The 19,456-nt window shown below is 39.3% G+C and overlaps 3 protein-coding genes across 3 annotated transcripts in view; all 3 read right to left on the bottom strand.

Annotated features, from left to right (window-relative positions):
* LOC133531595 (UDP-glucosyltransferase 2-like) overlaps positions 1-8,083 on the bottom strand; it is a 28,433-nt gene extending 20,350 nt beyond the window's left edge. Inside the window, exon 1 of the mRNA XM_061869907.1 lies at positions 8,072-8,083. The gene's annotated coding sequence lies outside the window, so the exon portion shown is untranslated. The remainder of the gene's footprint in view (positions 1-8,071) is intronic.
* On the bottom strand, positions 1,379-12,324 carry LOC133531599 (UDP-glucosyltransferase 2-like). The gene is made up of 10 exons (XM_061869911.1): positions 12,222-12,324; positions 9,158-9,309; positions 7,931-8,015; positions 6,773-6,935; positions 5,923-6,117; positions 5,061-5,280; positions 3,844-4,063; positions 3,188-3,407; positions 2,447-2,550; positions 1,379-1,681 (listed from the first exon to the last, which is right to left on the bottom strand). Exons 2-10 carry the CDS (start codon positions 9,299-9,301, stop codon positions 1,506-1,508), a joined length of 1,527 nt encoding a protein of 508 aa, XP_061725895.1. The 5' UTR covers positions 9,302-9,309; positions 12,222-12,324; the 3' UTR covers positions 1,379-1,505.
* A 5,132-nt stretch (positions 12,325-17,456) lies between these two features.
* On the bottom strand, positions 17,457-18,012 carry LOC133531609 (small nuclear ribonucleoprotein Sm D1). The gene has a single exon (XM_061869925.1). The coding sequence runs from the start codon at positions 17,896-17,898 to the stop codon at positions 17,518-17,520; it is 381 nt and encodes a 126-aa protein (XP_061725909.1). The 5' UTR covers positions 17,899-18,012; the 3' UTR covers positions 17,457-17,517.
* Between the last annotated feature and the right edge of the window lie 1,444 nt (positions 18,013-19,456).

The following is a 19,456-nucleotide window of genomic DNA, read 5'->3' as shown; positions in this document are numbered from 1 at the left end:
TATGGGAATGAAAATGCCTCGTTGGTAATCAAGGGTAAGTAAAATAACCATATATTATGAGATAATTTTAATTACTTTATAATAAATGTTTAATAAAGAAACTATTACGAGATCCGGTAATCAGCCTTAGGACTTAATCGAAAATATAAAATTTACGGAAGTTAGAAATTTTAATACCTAGTACTAATACAAAAGTATAATCATACGGATAACGGCAAGCGCAGCGTAGGACGTCCACCCACAAGATGGACAGATGACCTCAAGGTCGCCGGAAGACGCTGGATGCAGATCGCATCCAACCGGTACATGTGGAGGTCCAAGGGGGAGGCCTATGTTCAGCAGTGGACGTCTTATGGCTGAAATGATGATGATGATGATGATGAATCATACGGATATTAACCGACATTTACCTCTTTCTTACGATAAACATGATTATCCATTTCCAACGAGGGATATCATTCCCATAATATCTATTATCATTACCATATTCCTTATTTCATTACCGTTATTTTTGGAAAAAATAAATTCCGCATATTTCGGTCAGTTTTGCGAATAATTGAAAATATATTATATAGTAGTGTTTCTTTTTCATATGTCTTCCCATTGGAACATAAAAAAATCTAAAATGAAAAAAATCTTTAAAAATTTGCTGATTTGCACGAAATGGTAGAACTACCCATTGAATAAGCCATTTTTTGGGAATTCAGAGTAGTCCCCATATTCAAACTTATTCAGTATGGCCTACCTAATGAATTCACACAATTTGGCTTGATGACCACCCCATATAGTTAATTAATTTAACACTGAAATTCATTACCATTATTTTATTTTCATTACCATTCTTCTTATAACTAATGGTAAATAACGGTAATGAAACGAATGGTAATGAACATTCTTTACCTTTTGAAGATTTACTCTTTAAACACAAATATAATCGTAGATATATTTATCCAGTAAGTCTTCGAATTGAATATCGATTAACTAAGTACCCATAGTATAATCAAATATTTAAGCATTATATATACTCGTACACTTTAATATAAAACATTTGTTAACTTATTTATACACACTACATTATTTTTACTATTTCGAGGCACTTTTATCGCTCATGTCACTCATACTGTATTCTATTACTTATGTCAGTCAGGCTCATAGAGAGGCTAGTGCTAGGTTCCAGATATGGCTTTAGCATGGTAAGCCGACCGGTGGTCGAATCTATGGCAATATGGCTGAATCAAGGCGTGTGTTTAAGTCGAAGTTATCACAGTGAGAATTTGTACTAACCGTAAGTTCAAATATACTTTTGACCAAGGATTCTTTATTATTTTTATGCCAGGTGTTAAATATCAGTTATGCTTTAAATAATATTCAAACGTGGTAATTCTCGAATTTCATTAACTTTATAATATTTTAAACTTGTTCCTTAAAACCTAGATAAAATCATTCCAACTGTTGAGCTCACACTATTTTTTGTCCAAATAACACATTCTTAATTCTTCTTAACTTTATTTCCTTCCTTCTTGTCGGGATTTCCTATATTTGAGTTTAAACGCCATCTTGAGGACGCATTTGACCAACTTTACGGCCACGTACAGCGCTATTAAGACCACGGCGAGTTGGTCGAGCATGTAGCGTTCGTACCACGCGTAGTGGTACGTCGGAGAGCGTAGGTGTAGTGCACCTGTGAAGAATACATAAAATATCGTAAAACTTCAAGATGTTTTGCTTTATTTTAAGTGTAACTAAGCAGCCAAAGTGGGAATTTAAGTTCCGCTATTGGACCATAGATGGCAAGACCTGTTACTAAGATCACCTTTACAGTTAAGTGGGATAACTGAGGACAGAGGGGTAACTTTAGACATTTTTTTATGAACTAATCTAGTTTGTACTGGTAAATATTAATTCAAAGATTGTAAAAATGACACTGCTGTCAGTCACGTTCTTTGAAAATATTTCCTACCTCCCCTGTTCCCAGTTATCCCACTTGACGCTATCTAGCCTTAGTAAGCTGAAGTAGGCACGCCCGGCCGTAGCGCTGGATCAAACTAGCACAGACTGGGTCCCACAGGATGGATCTCAGGGCAGAGGAAGATCAAGAACGGAGGTGGCGGGACGACCTTGATACATTTTGTATAGTCCGTTTTTTTTCAGTTTAGAAATTTTATAATCTTTAAAGTATTGGTAACTTTTTTCCTCCAAAATTAAATCTGAGTAACTATGCACTGAATCATATTGTACCGCAATTTCATATATCATGAAACCCTAGCAAGAAAAAGTTGATTACCACAAATTTGAGGTTAGAAAAATTCTTTAAAAAAAGGGGTACAGGCACATCTGCCGAATGCACTCGGACCGCTGGATCAAACTAACTACAAACAGACCAGATAACACAGGACGGATCTCGAGGCAGAGGTAGACCAAAAGCACCAGTAAATATAAATATTACCCTTGGTTTCAATGCCGAGCTCCACGTAGTGCGCGATGAGCTCGGCGGGGGGCACGGGCCGGTTGTTGAACAGCCGGGATAGCTCCTTAGCTTTGTTGTAGTAGCTGAAACAAAAGAAATCATTTTATGCTGGCTGTACACACTCGCCTCTCGCCTCTCGCCGAGAGTCTTGGGCGAGAAGCTCTCGACGAAAGCACACCGTGTACACACTCGTGCACGTCATTTGAACAGAGAGAGAGACATATATCATTAAAAAAATTACTAAACCATGGCGAAATTCTAAAAATTCCATTTCTCGATCGTTGGACCACATTTTTAACCATAGCGAACACGTCTTTACACAAATACAGTAAGCGGGCAACTAAATGAACGAGTGTGTACATGCTTGGTCTCGTTTACCTCGCGAGAGCGGACGAGACCCTTTCACTCGGCCGCAAAAAACCGACACGCGGCCGAGGCGAACCGAGGCGAGAACCGAGCGGGCGAGACAAGGCGAGAGCATCATGTACACACTCGTTCTCGGTCAGTCTCGGGGTGTCTCGGCGAGTGTGTACAGCCGGCATTAAATAGATGACACAGCTAGAAATCATATTCCAGGGGGCCTAGCCAAGATGACAAACGTTGATAGATAACACCAATCATTGACATTATATTATTTAAGAACAGGCCTTACGGGCAATGAGAAAGGAGATAAGAAGAAGAGAGAAAGATTCTGGCTTGGTTGGCTTTCAAAGCGCTTACCTATTGTCTGCAAGCATCTTATCCAGCGCCACTTTCAGCCTGTCCCCCATGTCCGGTGCGAAGGGCACGGCGAGCGCGTACCCGGCGCGCTGGGCTCTCACGGCGTTGCCGGGCTGGTCGCCGAACACGGGCACGGCTAGGAGAGGCACCCCGGCTTGGATGGCTTCTAGCGTGCTGAGGAGGCCACCGTGAGTTATGAAGAGCTTGATGTTTGGGTGCGCTGGAATAGAAATAGCCCATTTAGAGGAGGGGTTCGAGCCAAAAAAAAATTAGAGAAGGTTAATAGCCAACAAGAAATAGGTTTGGGTTATCTAAGGAAATATATTTAAGTTTTTGGGAAATGGTGTATAAATTTAAGGCCTTCGTTGAGCCTTAATTCGTTAGTTATTAATAGGTATTTGGTTATATTAAAGAAATTTTCAATAGAAACTCGCATTTCAAAAATTGACACGTGATATTTTAAGCGAAGACTACAGTCTCCATCTTTCAAAATCTCACCAAAGGGACAAAGGGGGTCAAAAAAGCACCAAAAAGTTTTTTAAAGGACGAGTTGTTAATTTTTTGTGGCGGCAATTGGCATATTTAACCATGAAAGAAAGGATGATGATGGAATGAAAGTATTGAATACTAAGTCTATAGGATTGACTGATACGCACCTAATATAGCAGGCTGCGGCATCCAAGACCTGATATGCACGTTCTTCGGCAGCCCCTGAATAGGCTCCTCAAACTTCCAGAGCACCGTATAAGGCAGAGCCCCCAAGATCTTTATCAGGTCCTTCCGGGTGTTCTCCGGGAGAGCTGAAGCTTTAACCACGGAACCCATGCTGAAGTACACGACGCCGTTTTTGGAGTTGTCCAATAGGTCTTGGAGATCCTGAAAATTAAAAAGAGAATGATGAATAAAGAGAAAAACGACTTAAAGATTTCACATGTCATAGAAATCGAAACTGACTCGAATGCCGGGGCCACATTAACGGGAAACTCCGTTGATTATCGCGATTTCGCGATTGCGAAACAGAAAAGACTTCGGACTGCACATGAACCATCAACAGATTCGCGCTTCACCTGCGATCTTTGTGGCAGGAAGTGCCGTGCTGCCATTGGGCTTTAGTCACAGGAAAAGATGTGCCGCACCTCCGATCTCCGACGGCGCACGGACCTCTTATTCTTCTTAATAACCTGTCGCTGCAACAATCTTCTGTCAAGATGCTGTGGCCAATGATGAAGACTTTAATACGGCCACAATGGGATTATCGCAATAATCAACGGCGTTTCCCGTTAGTGTGGCCCAGGCATAAGAACGTTTGACAATAAACGTGCAGAAAAAATTACCAAGAACATTTCATGGGAACTTGACAATTATTGAAAATTCTCTTTAGCACATTTTTTTATATACGTAGGTGGCAAAGAAGTATACGGCCCGCCTGATGGTAAGCAGTCTCCGTAGCCTATGGACGAATGCAACTCCAGATGAGTTACATGCGCGTTGTCAACCCCAACACTCCGCATCCTCGTTGGACTCTAGCAACCTTACTCACCGGCAGGAACACAACACTATGTGTTGGGTCTAATCATCTAGTGTTGCCAAATAACACTGTTTTCTGTAAGGTTCTCCAGTTGGGCTCTGTTCTAGATCTGGAATGACATCCGCTGGGTGTGCCCTACCACACAAAGCGAGATGACATTCACAGTGCCCAAACCTCTCTTTTGGACGTAGTTTAAGGACATACCCAGGTCGCTTCCGGTTGCCTACTTGGCCTGCCGATAAAGTTACTAAAAATCCATCATCCTGGCTGGGCTCGATTTTTTTGGAGAGGTTAGCAATGGCCTGTTAGAATAGAAATTTCGTTTGTTGTTTATGGTTCCCTTACCTTGGGTAGCGGCGTGTGGTGGTCAGCAATATGGTACCCGGCGATATCCACCACATTAGGAGGCAAACTGATAGCCGGCGCCAGCGACGGGTGCGAGTTGGAGAGCAGGATGGAGATGTTGTGGATGGCCGTGGAGTAAGGGGGAAGGACGATGCCCTTCTTCTTGGCAAGGGGCTCGAAGATCTCGTGGTAGTGCTTCTCGCTCACTGATATGTCCCACCTGGAGGGATTGGAATATTCTCTCATTAAATTGTATTATGACATTTATGACTGTAAAACATCAACAGTTGGCAATGCGAAAGAAACAATATTCGCATAAGCGCAGGGTCACTAACCCACTAAGCCAAGGCAGGTCGTCAAATTTAACAAGACCTGAAGTGATAAAATATGGAATCGAGTACTTAAATAAATATAAATATAAATATTATAGGACATTATTACACAAATTGACTAAGTCCCACGGTAAGCACGGTACTTCAAGTTTAAATGATTAGAATATTAAATACCAAACATGAATGAAACACGTAACCAAAGATGATGTACCAGGTAGGTATCTTCATATTTTCTGTTTTATAATGACAACCGAGGTAACAGGTATCTAGTCAGTCACAACTTACTTATGTTCTTGGTGCTGCCGTTGCCAGCTAGTATGATCCGACAAAACCAAGCAGGAATTTAAGTACGATCAGAAAAACTATTAGCTTAGCAACTCTGGAAACAAATGTGTATGCAGGGATCCCACGCTAATAGCTTTTCTAACTGTACACGAAATCTTGGCTCTGTTCACTGCTCTGCCCACATCGGCAGTCTAAAAGGCGTAAATATTACACTAAATGAACCAGAAAAGCTACGATACACTTACAAACGCCCGGCGGTCATCATCCCAATCATAGCCGTGTTCGCCATACGCTGCCACAAGTTCATCGGAATCGGGAAGTCACTCAACATGGTGGGGACCAGCGCGACGCTGCCGATGTCTGCCACCATCGATTCCACTCCGGCGTGGACAACCATGCCACTCAGCACGATCCAAGGGACTTGAAGGACGGCTGCGAAGCTGCGTAATTAATAGAAACTATAGAAAGATTAATGGTAATGGTAACGGTGGTATTTTTAACTATATGTCGGGAATCGTGGGCGTATCATACTAGAGACAACACATCAGAACCCTCAATAGTGGATGACGAGGGCTTTCAATGAAATGCGATGTTCAACTCACAGTCTTTACTGGACAAGACCATAGAGAAATAAGAAGTAATAGAGTGCTCGCTCCATACATCAGTTTTGGTACCAAAATGCTTATTATTTTCGCAGTTGTCGACTGCGAAAATAATAAGCATTTTGGTACCACTACACCAGGTACCAGTACTGAGAGTTCCGCTACTCGATGCTAGATGTCAATTCCGAAAACAAATAAGCATTTTGGTACCAAAACTGATTTATGGAGTGAGCACTCTATTACTTCTTATTTCTCTATGCCGTAGCGAACGAAATGCAACTATCACTGTCGCACTAATATGGAAAAGTGATAGAGAGACAAAAAGCGTTACTTTGTCATAGCGCAAGCGATTGTCATCCAGGAAATAACAGGACTTTTAGGGTAACGTCCGGATTCCAACCTGAACAAGTACAATACTTTTGTAGAAGCCACGACTGAGCCAGGCAGGATTGTGAGTGAGTCGGGTAGGAAGAAATGGGAAAATTATAAATACCCAGCCTGAAGGTCAGAGAAGAAGACTTCCGTAATCACAGCATCATATTTGTCCATCAGCGCCTGCTGGACCCCTTTGTTGGTGGCAGCGGCGATGGAGATGTTCCTGCCGAACTCCACCAACGTGCCGAAACTCATGTGCCGCACCTTCAGCGGGTCTCTGCCTGCCGAATGTAACAATACATTATTATTACTTATTATATTCCGTTTTTGACTACGGTTTAATATACTTCAACTACGGTTGTTAAGAAATAATTATAGTACGTTTAATCATATTACATCTATCACAAATAGATCAGTAAAATAGAACCCGAGAAATAATGAAAAGTCGAAGACGGTCGACCGCCATTTATTTGACGGAGCGTGGTGAGCCATGCTGAACAAAATTCATCATTACTTTGGTTGCATAATATCATACACCAATAAATATTATGTTTATGGAAAGCTAATAAAAATGCCCCTTATTTTATAATAACATTAATTGCGGTAAAGTTATAATTTATTGAGTTAGAAGCATGTCTTATTAGGACTTACCTATGGTACTAGTGGTGGTGGTATGGTACTGGTGGTGGTGGTGGTGGTATGGTGGTGGCCATTATTGCACAATAAAAATCATATATTTTCAAATATTTTGAAAACTACTACAGTAATGACTACAGTTACTTATTAAGAAACAATAACAGTAAGTACATTTAATATTCTTTCCAACGATACATAGGTACACTGCAAGTTAAATAAAAGCTTGTAATAAAAAACTGAGGACTGCTTAAATTTTGAATTAAGACTTTTTATTACATTTTTATGTATTACTTTTTTTTGACGACCGGTTTGGCCTAGTGGGTAGTGACCCTGCCTACGAAGCTGATAGTCCCGCGTCAAATCCTGGTACGGGCATTTATTCGTGTGATGAGCATGGATATTTATTCCTGAGTCATGGGTGTTTTCTATGTATTTAAGTCTTTATATATTATATATATCGTTGTCTAAGGACCCTCAACACAAGTCTTATTGAGCTTACTGTGGGACTTAGTCAATTTGTGTAATAATGTCCTATAATATTTATTTATTTTATTTATTATTTATTTATTTATTACTTAAATGTTTTATATTGTATAGATAGGGCTATAAGGCCTGGTGTCCGATTAGTGCTGTACCTTACCTACAATAATCTTCGTAATTTCACTGACGTCAATGAATGTTAGGCCCTTCTGCGCCTCCTTAGGGTATGGGGTCGCCCACGTCACCTGAAAACCGCAAGTTTTACATAGAATTAATAATATTGCTGTTTATTTATTTACACATAAAACAAAAAGTACAAATGATGGACTTAAAATTGTCACTGAAAATCATTTCATATTGTCCGCTCTGATATATCAACAAAAAGCGGTAAAAATTATAAAAGCGCCTTTTTGTATTTGTTTATTCATTGTTTCTAAACCAAGTCGCGAAACGCATCTTCTACTGCGAACTGCAAGATGGAAAGCGCAAGCAAAGGGGCCAGTTCTTGCGGTTCAAGGTTCAAAGATGTGTTGAAGCGGCATATGAAGAAAGCTCATATAGAGCCAACAACATGGGAGACGCTAGCCTGACCGTCCACGTTGGAGGCATATTGTGCAGACGCAGGTGCGTCAGTTTGAAACTAGACGGCGCACAGAACTCGACGCTAAGCACGACGAGCTTAAGGCCAGACCACCTGTGGTCATACTTTACAATTATGTCGGAGGGGTACTGACCTGCAGCGAGTGTGGTCGCACATTTGCTGCAAATATTGGCTATATCAGTCACCTGAGAGCGCACCAGAGACGCTCTCAGCGGTAGAACGCAGTCGCTGTGGTCGAATACGGCTAGGAGATGAAGATGATGATTCAGTGACTTCACTGTCCATTCACCTGCAATAATATGTAACAACGAAGGCCGGAAAATTATCTGACACGATCCTTATTGTAAAGCCATAAGAGCGTGTCACATATTTTTATTACTCTTCGGAAAGAGTAACATATTCTGGAGTTGACTGTTCATACCGTTTTCAACTGGTTAGCATACATGGCCAGCTTTCAGTAGGGTTCCAACAACGCCATGGATGGTTGTGGTTCTTCGAAGGCACCGGGAAGACAGGATCCTGTACTCCAGTGCTGCCGACCCCCTGCATGCCCCGCCTTCAGTAGGACTCCGACAACGGCCTGCCCCAGGTGGTTGTGCCTCTTCGAAGGCACCTGGATGACAGGATCCTGTACCCCAGTGCAGCCCTCACCTTACACTACATACTACACGCCCCGCCTTCAGCAGAGCTCCGACAGAGCCCTGCCCCAGGTGGTTGTGCCTCCTCGAAGGCACCTGGATGACAGAATCCTGTACCGCAGTGCTGCCGTCACCTTACACTACATACCTCATGCCCCGCCTTCAGTAGGGCTCCGACAACGCCTTGCCCTAGATAGTTATGGCTCTTCGAAGGTATGGGGAAGATGGCCAGGATCCTGTACCCTAGTGCTGGCGACAGCAGCGCCAGTGCTGCAAGGATCACCAGCTTCATCTTGGACTCTGAAAAAAATTACAAATCATTTAAAAAAATAGAGGAACGTGCAACTCCGCTACCATAGCGAAATGAGTATTTTGGCATATAGCGTAGGGTTTTTCTTAAATTTTTAATAACTTTGACAATACGATAAGTATGTTGTAAGTTGAGTCTTAGAAGCGGGTTTATGTCATAAAATAGTTTATTTTCCTTATTTACAATTGTTTTCCTTAAAGACTTTAAAAATATACTAATGTGTATATTTGTAACTACATACGTATACATTTTATAGGTGTTACTTCACGGTCACAACACAAATATACAATATACATGCCTATCCTCGTAACGGCCACGCTCCTACACGGTAGTTATAAATACTTCAATGTAATGTATACCATTTTTAATTGGCACAGAGTTGCATTTCCTTTGCTGCGTTCGATTTCTTAACGAAGGAATTTCAACCATATTTTATTCCCATATTTCAAATTAAAATGGCATTTTTTTGTATTTGGATGGACTTTAAGACTTAGGAGGATAACATTATGGAACTAATTGGACTTCAAACTTATCAGATACTATTTACTTGTTATATGTAAAACAAAAAAAAAAGGATATAAATAGATATAAATTTAGACTAGTTAGGTCCCACAGTAGCAACCTCGCCATCAAAAAGGCGTTTTGCATTCATTAACAATAAAAATATGTTTTTTTTATTGGCTAACTCTGAAACTAGGCGAATTGCAGAAAAATGGATACGAAGTTTTAGTCTTAAAATATAATGAATACACTGTTAAAACTTTTCGGGGTTCCTCATGACCACCGTGTAGATGTGTCTTATCAGTCATGATGAATATACTTAGGTAGCATGATATTGCAATTATATTATCAACAGAAGCCGGAAATTACGTGCCATTTTAGAATTGTCATAGTGACTTCTCGTTAACAAGAAATGTTACTTACTTAACGAAAAAATAACGTGCTAGTGCAATACGCAAATGAATATAACAACCCACCATCATATTATTTATTTGCGTATTTATTTTTGCGGTGGGAGGGTGGGTACATTAACTGCATGTAAAAATACGCAAGTAAGTATAACGGGTTAGCACGGATTTTGACTAGCACGTTATTTTTTCGCGGATACGCAAAGTAACATTCCTTGTTTTAATTAGCATGGATTTCCGCAAAGTAACGCCTGATTCTGTTAATTACTTCTCGTTTATCGACTTCACATAAATTCATTTCATTCATTATATCTACCTATATATGTACATACGTCGAAGTAGACTATTATTTTTCTAAATACAAATGGATATTTGACTGTAAAATAAATAATTTTAAACCATATAGTAAGCAAAAAATATGACTATATATTTATTTTACAGAGAAATTAAAGTAATTCTTTTTAGAACTACTTAAAACACACTTTGAACATGACATTGAAAAACAAAACTGATTAATATCTTAACAATAAACTTTTTATTGATTTCATTAGTTCATTACACATCTCTATTTCACATTTATTTTCAACTATTCAAAAGTTATCTGGAAGAGATCGCTCTTTAGCGTTAAGACCGTCTGTTGTTCATCTCTACTTTTAATCTTCTTTTATATGTTGTGTTCTATATTGTAAGTATATGTATATCGGAAGTCGACAAATGAGAAGTCATTATGACAATTCTCTGTGAGGCATCCTTAGGAGATGCTGAAGATGTTGACGGACTGACGCCCGGGAACGGAAGCCATTTAATGGACGAGGCAAAAGTGGCAAAACAGGTTATTTTTAGGGTTCCGTACCCAAAGGGTAAAAACGGACAGTGGGTCATTGTTGTTCTAAAAAGTGTGCAGAAAATGATACGTTATTAAAATTAAAATTTGTGTTCCCATCCCATAACGATATTTTTACTTAAATTGTTAATTGAAAGTACCCTCAAGAAATACTACTGAAATGTATACTTAGCCGTGTTTCATTAATGCTCGTATATATTACTTTCCCCAAATGAAAAGTAGAGTGTTTAACTCGGGTGAAAGGCGCCATTTCAGTCTCGGGCTATACGCTCACTGCGTTCGAGCGCCAAACTACCTCGACAGAAATGGGTGCCTTTCATCCCTTGTCTACAATCTACTAATTTAATAGTAGATTGTAGATTTTCATGGCATTGAAATATACGCCTCGTTTCGTTTTGCGGTTACATTAAACATAGGTACACGCTAAGAATCACAAACAAGATATTATGTTTAGGATATAAACAGAGCATAATTATACAGTGACGGTCAATAATATATCACCTGCATATTTTTACGGTACCACTCATTTTAGGGTTCCGTAGTCAACTAGGAACAGTAGGAACCCTTATAGTTTCGCCATGTACGTCTGTCTGTCTGTCTGTCCGAGGCTTTACTCCGTGGTCGTTAGTATAAAAAAATATATATTTCAGAACTACTACAATTCAATAAAAAATTGTTAGTACCATCGTTATAGCTAGGGGTTAGTAAGTACATTAAAATCAAATCATATCCAAACATAATAAGAATAATTAGTGCTAGAAAGCTGAAATTTGACATGGATATATAAATCAATAAAGTACAATAAAATCCAATAAATTAATTTGTTTTAGAGTACCTCCCATACACGTAAAGTGGAGGTGTTTTTTTTTTTACTTCAACCCTACAGTGTGGGATACTGTTGGTCTTTCAAAACTAATAGGGGTCTTCAAACATTTTTTGATAAAGTGAATATATTTGGAGATAATGGTTCCGAAAGAAAAAAAAATGTGAAAATGATTAGTAAAATATGCAATCTACAAACTAACCTCAAGGACTAGGTATATATTTGACTCTATACAATGTATGTTCATAGAAAAAAAACACAAAGTTGTTATATTATTGGCCGGTACTCTATATTAGGAACTTATACAAAACAAATCCAAATACTCACATAAAACTATCAAAGTTGTTTCAACAAAAATGTTCACTTTACATATAGAACCGAAGCGACAGACAACAAGTGCCGCGTGCGTTAGAAATCAAACTGATAAAAGCCGATTCTTGTAAATTATATAAATAATCGATCACATGCGGAGATGATTTCGCGAGTTCAGAATGCGCGGGCGCGAGTGCAGACAAATCGAGTTATCAGCCGACCAGCTTAAAACTCGTAGACTGACCGTCTAGCGACCTTCAACAAGGAGTTTTGGCTCGCAACCATGATGTGTGTTTTTGTAGTTTGAAGTTTTACTAAAGCTAATAAAATATATAAAAGTGACTTGGTCCTCTGTGTCATTTTCCACATAACATAGAGAAATAAGAAGTAATAGAGTGCTCACTCCATACATCAGTTTTGGTACCAAAATGCTTATTATTTTCGCAGTCTACATCTAGCATCGAGTAGCGGAACTCTCAGTACTGCTACTCGACAATAGATATCGCGGCAAACAAAAAGTCTAATGCTCAACGATTTTCCGCTAATATTATCACCAGAATAAGCATAGGAGTTGAAAATAGAGTTCCGGTTACTCTGGTTATATCTATGATTGTACACAATAATGCGTTAATATAAATATCACAATACCGGAGTTGAAGAGAACTCAACATCGTTGGAATATCTGAATTCCGGTATTAGAACTTTTTAGTTTCGTCGGCGGTATACTTAGATACCTATATAAAAACCAAACTTAAATTGACCGGGGTATAAACCGTGATTTCATTTTATATTAGTCGATTTAAGTCTAATGCAACTAACCGTGAATCATTCAAAACTGTTACTATGTACAGTCAGCATCAAAAGTGGCGGATGAAACAACGCGCCAAAAGTATCTGATATTCCAGATAACTTTTCCAAATATAGATAAATTTCTAAAATTCGCGCTCAAAAGTATATCTTTTACAGTCTTAGTTGTTCTATATTCAAGACATCACTTTTTGTTAAGCCGTTACAGAATGGTAGATACTTATGAAACGTTATTTGATCCGCTACTTTTGATGCTGACTGTACGTAAAAACCTTTGACGGTGACAAACTTAAGTAGTTTTAGTATCTACCAAGAGACTTATCTATGGTATCACTTATATATTATTATTTTTTTGTTTTCTTTGTGGTGCAATAAAGAATATTTACATTACATTATATTACATTTACGCAGCTAGCCTATAACACATTAAGGGTTCAGTACAATAGCGTCCTGAGGATGCTGTTGAAGCTGCCGAGGCACTGCAGCGCATCCGGTATGTTCGCGGAGGCACGAACGGATGACTTTTATGCCGTTAGGCGCAAAAGAATAACGTCTCTGCTGACACGTGCGCGGCAGTAGCAACAGCCGCCTAAGGACGTTGGCTGAACGCCTTGATTGCCATCTCACGAGCTACTGGGTAGACATGTTGATAGGCAAGGCTAAATAAAATGGATAATTTAATCTTAATTTGGTTTTATGTAAGATAATTGGTACTAACACAGGATGTAACTAAGAATTATTTTTTACTGTTACTAACAAAATGATGGATCTAATCGGTCTGAAATAATTGTTTTTTTTTTTATTTACCCCGTCACTTATTGCAGGTGACTAAAACAGCACTCTGTATATACATTGACTATTATATTAACATATTACATGCCTCATTCTTATTTTTGTGAGAAGTAATCATATCTCGTTATTTCGTTGTCATATATATACCTACCTATTTCACAACGAAATAATGATTAAACATCATCTTCTTGGAAATTAGACGGCTTTTTACCACTGTTCATAGGGACCTCGGACCCAGGTATGTCCTTAAACTCAACCGAAAGAGAGGTATGGGCACTGTGAATGTCATCTCGCTTTGTGTGGTAGGGCACAGCATAGCGGAAGCCATTCCAGATCTAGAGCAGAGCCCAACTGGGGAAGTACCGCTCCTCCTTCCTCGCGTTGTCCCGGCATTTTGCCACGGCTCAAGGGAGCCTGGGGTCCGCTTGACAACTAATCCCAAGATTTGGCGTAGGCACTAGTTTTTACGAAAGCGACTGCCATCTGACCTCCCAACCCAGAGGGTAAACTAGGCCTTGTTGGGAAAACTGCAGCCAAATAACACTAGACCCTGCTCATAGTGTTGTGTTCCTGCCGGTGAGTAAGGTTGCCAGAGTTTAACGAGGGTGAGGAGTGTCAGGGTCGGCATCGTGCATGTAACCCATCTGGAATTACAAGCGAGGCGTACATAGGCGAAAACTGCTTACCATCAGACGGGCCGTATGCTTGTTTGTAAAATATGGGGCTTGTAGGCTTTTACGAAAGCGACTGCCAGCTGACCTTCCAGCCAAGAGGTAAACTAGGCCTTATTGGGACTCGTAGTTACCTCACGATTTTATCCTTCATTGAAAAGCGATTGATACCTAAATCGACGACCGATCTGGCCTACCCTGCCTATGAAGCCGATGGTCCCGGGTTTGAATCTCGGTAAGAGCATTTATTTGTGAGATGAACACAAATATTTGTTCCTGAGTCATGGGCGTTTTCCATGTATATATTTATCTATATACGTATGTATATAGTCGACTAGTCGAGAGTAAAAAAGCGGCCAAGTGCGAGTCGGACTCGCCCATGAAGGGTTCCGTACCATTTATGACGTATTAAAAAAACTACTTACTAGATCTGGTTCAAACCAATTTTCGTTGGAAGTTTGCATGGCAATGTATATCATATATTTTTTTTAGATTTTTCATTCTGTTATTTTAGAAGTTACGGGGGGGGGGACACACATTTTTCCACTTTGGAAGTGTCTCTCGCGCAAACTATTCAGTTTAGAAAAAAATGATATTAGAAACCTCAATATCATTTTTAAAGACCTATCCATAGATACCCCACACGTATGGCTTTGATGAAAAAAGATTTTTTGAGTTTCAGTTCTAAGTATGGGGAACCCCCAAAATTTATTGTTTTTTTTTTTCTATTTTTGTGTAAACATCTTAATGCGGTTCATAGAATACATCTACTTACCAAGTTTGAACAGTATAGCTTTTATAGTTTCGGAAAAAAGTGGCTGTGACAGAATCGGACAGACAGACGGACATGACGAATCTATAAGGGTTCCGTTTTTTGCCATTTGGCTACGGAACCCTAAAAAGTCGAATCGGCCCAATATCGTGACATCTAAAGAGCCCTTTAAGCTGCACATTCTACTACTAGCGACATCTCGTAAACTTAACAAGTACTTTTTATTTCTACTACTCGTCAACAGATGGCGAATTTCTTCCATACAGAGTCACATAGTTTCTACTTTTCAAATGAGATGGCGCCACTTGGTTGCTTTGTTAACTGGATTAACTGGAACTCTATTTTTAACTCCTTCTGCTTGTAATATTAACTGTAAATTGTTTGGCAATACATTTTTCGTCAGTCACGACACCTATGACATCTGGCGTCAAGTAGCGGTACTGGTAAATCCACTACTTGACGCTAGATGTCGACTACGACATAACTCGCGTTTTGGTTAGAAAACTGATGTATGGAGTTACCACTCTTTCTTTACTGACATTTTTCTAAGATTTAACTGCAATTAAAATTTGATGATATGATGTTTAGCCTCAAAGTTCCAGTAACTTGATATTGGTCACAAAAAGCCTCAAAAATCAATTTAAATTCAAAACTAATTCTACGACCGGTCTAGCCTAGTGGATAATTGGTGGGTAGTGACCCTGCCTATGAAGCCGATGGTCCCGGGTTCGAATCCCGGTAAGGGCATTTATTTGTGTGATGAACACATATATTTGTTCCCTGAGTCATGGATGTTTTCTATGTATTAAGTATGTATTTAAATATACATATGTTGCCTAGTTATTTTGGGGCTAGGTCAATTTATGTATGATTAGTATGGTTGGTTTTTGTTTCCAGGGATTTGAGGGGTCTGATAATGGAGGAAGCCATAATCTGTTTTAACGGAGCATATTAACACATTCACCGCCAAACTACAATCCATGGTGCTACATAGTAACCGATAACATGGGTTTCCCTGTATGTAGTGAAAATGGTTCGAGTGCTTTGTCAAGGCAAAACAACAATGTGTCGTGATTAGCACTGAATGGGTTAAGTTGGTTAATTTGCCTTTCTATTTCCTTGTCTTTGGACTGGCTAACCCTTAATCGAGCAACATGCCGGGAAACAATCAAGTAAGTCAGTTTGTTAAAATTGGCTTCCATTAAATCTATATGATAATTTTGACAATATCAGAAGTGTGCTCGCAGAGCATGACATTGTTCGGTAGTTGGGTCTATCCTGTAGACATAGCAAAGTTAACCTTTTGACCGCCACCGTTGGCTATGGCCGACATCTGAATGACTTGCCAAGGACGCCAACGACGGCTACAGCCGACAGTTTCGCCAATGCAATAGTGACTAACGCGGGACTCTGTAAAGCTCAATTTCGCTTAAATAATCGTTATGGTTAGCGTCCGGGGCACGGCATTTTCCTTTGTTGTCTGGCGTTCTAAAGGTTAAGGGAATCTAAAGTTAATTTTTACACTACACTTACAGACGGAATACATTTTTTCAGTACTTGAGACCAAGTAAGAAATACAGGCTACATATGTACCAGAGTTGTTACTTTAATGATATTGTGCACATAAGTGACCATTTCCTAGATATTGTGCACATAAGTGACCATTTCCTAGATATTGTGCACATAAGTGACCTTTTTTCTAAAATGTGTGTGTCAATTGCTGTGTAAACTAATAGCTGAACCTTACTAATAGCCACAATTAATTACCGGGTATTGACTAAAGAATAGGTAAATGTGATTCGAGATAAATTCTTCATTAGCTGCACACTTCCATGTTAGTTCACTGCATAATAAGCTACTATAAATCATGATGCACTATACTGCCTATAGGCAGTAAAGAGTTCTCACCATGTTACCTATTTATTTTGAATAGCCTAGCTAGGTAATAGCACCAGGATAAATTTTAAACTTGCCAGTGCGCAGCGGACTGAAAGAGATAGGGAACTCCTGCTATAAACAACAGCATTAATGAGCAAAGAACAAAAAAATTGATCGATACTTCTTTATACTCAAACAGGTCAACCAAGAGATGAATTGAAGACTTGGGAAGTAGAAACGTTTGTAATATATCAAGGGCCTAGTGAAGGCACAGAAATTATTTAAGTACCTACCTTGTGGGATATGATAATTAGAAATAAAAACACCGAATTTAGAATAAACTTATACTTAAAAATCACGCACAATCTTAGGTTGTAGCTTATGAACTAGTTTATCGTCGTCCGCGACCTCTGCCTCCTCGGCCTCCTCGGCCACCTCTTGGGCCTCCGCGGCCTCTGCCGCGACCGCCGCGAGCCCCGCCGCCTCTCGGGAAACCTTCACGCTTTCCGCGGCCTCTTGGGGCATCATCGATGAGAAGGGTCTCCAAAGGTAGACTGTCAGGCAACAGGTAGTACCTTATATTGTTCCCGCGGATACTTAAAGTCTCCAACTGCAGTTCTTCTTTGTTTTTAAGCGTTACTTTTACAGCCTTTAGGTGCGTGTTCATGGCGACATCGACGCCTGTGATTGTTCCGTGGACAACGCTGCCATTCTTCAGCTCTATCGTCACTGTTTCATGACTGAGTTTCATCAAAAAACGAACGAGTTTCATGGTTAAGTTTAATTTTAGCTAGTTAAATACAAAAACAATTCCGGCGTCTGCCCGCCTATTATAACCTCAAACAGCAAACAATGCAAGATGGCGGCGTCATTTTTTTTCTGATAAACAACTGACAACCAAATGAAAAGTAACCATTACAAAAAAATACATAAGAATGGTAGAATTCAGCGATAATTTTATATTCTATCGAATAAAATCTCTTTATCTACTTACTGTTAGATTAATTTACTGGCAGGTTACTCTAACTTCTACTCTTTACATATAGACAGACTTCAACACTTCAGAGATTTATTTGTAATTTAGTGGTAATTTGGCAGTGTTCTTAAGTGTATAAGTTAAATAAATCTAAGCTGAAACAAGCTTTGTTTCTAGTCTTCGTTTCTATCCATTTATTCGATATTTATTAAAACAATAATAATGTCATTCGACGATCTATCAGCCATCGTTGGTAATGTGGAAGAAAAGAAGGAGTTAGTAAACAAACCGATCTGTGCACGACTAATGTTCACACAGGAACAGGTAAGTTAAATTAATATTACTCCGACAGATCAATAAATGAACACCTAAATATTTATAAAGTAAGTAAATGCAGCATGTGAAGGCCGGAGAATAACTAGATGGACCGACGATCTGGTGGAAACCACGGGAAACCGTTGTTTTAAGGTGACTGATCTGATCGTTGTGTAACACTTAAGAGAGGCTTTCCAAGTAGGTGTGTTTCGACTTATGATGATGTCGTAAGTTCAATGTGGTGAAGACCATCTACCAGCTCTTTCATTGCTTAGAAGTCTTACGTTTTGTACACATATTCCACTTACAGAGGGTCAGCAGAGCAGAAGGAATGAATCTTTTCCTTTCTGACTGTCTGAGCAACGTACTTATACAAACACGAGATTTCTTACCCTATGAATAATAAATATTAATAAATATAATACCTAGGGACATTCTTAAACAAATTGATGAAGTCCCATCGTAAGCTTAAGAAGGCGTGTGTTGTGGGTACTCAGATAACGATATATTTAATATACAAATAAGAACTTAAATACATAGAAAACCTCTATGACCCAGGAACAAATACCTGTACTCATCACACAAATACATGCCCTTACCGGGATTCAAACCCAGGACCATCGGCTTCATAGAAAGGGTCACTACCCACTAGGCCAGACCGGTCGTCAATATATGACCCTATGATGGCCTTCCTTGCAATCATTTTAATATTCCAGTCTTCTCTACATGGACCTTAAATCATCAAAAGTATAACCGACATAAATATGCAACTCTGAGTAACCATTACAGATCCTTTAAAGAAGTATGACGATTCGGTTTATTGATAGCCATCTATCTAACAGAAGCATAGCAACATTATACACTCGATTAAAACACACCAACAAAATAGGGTATTTGACTACTATAGTCAAATCAGTTTCTTTTTTCAAACTGTCAAAACGATTTACGATTATGGAATTTGCGTGAAATACTCTCATATATGACGTCACGGTCAACTTAACTTATAGTTTTATAGAATTTACAAAATAGAACTTGTGTC

This window comes from Cydia pomonella, chromosome 25, assembly GCF_033807575.1.
Source record: "Cydia pomonella isolate Wapato2018A chromosome 25, ilCydPomo1, whole genome shotgun sequence".
Taxonomy (NCBI): domain Eukaryota; kingdom Metazoa; phylum Arthropoda; class Insecta; order Lepidoptera; family Tortricidae; genus Cydia; species Cydia pomonella.
The sequence above is the reverse complement of the archived record's forward strand: the minus strand, read 5'-3'. Positions and strand labels throughout refer to the sequence as shown.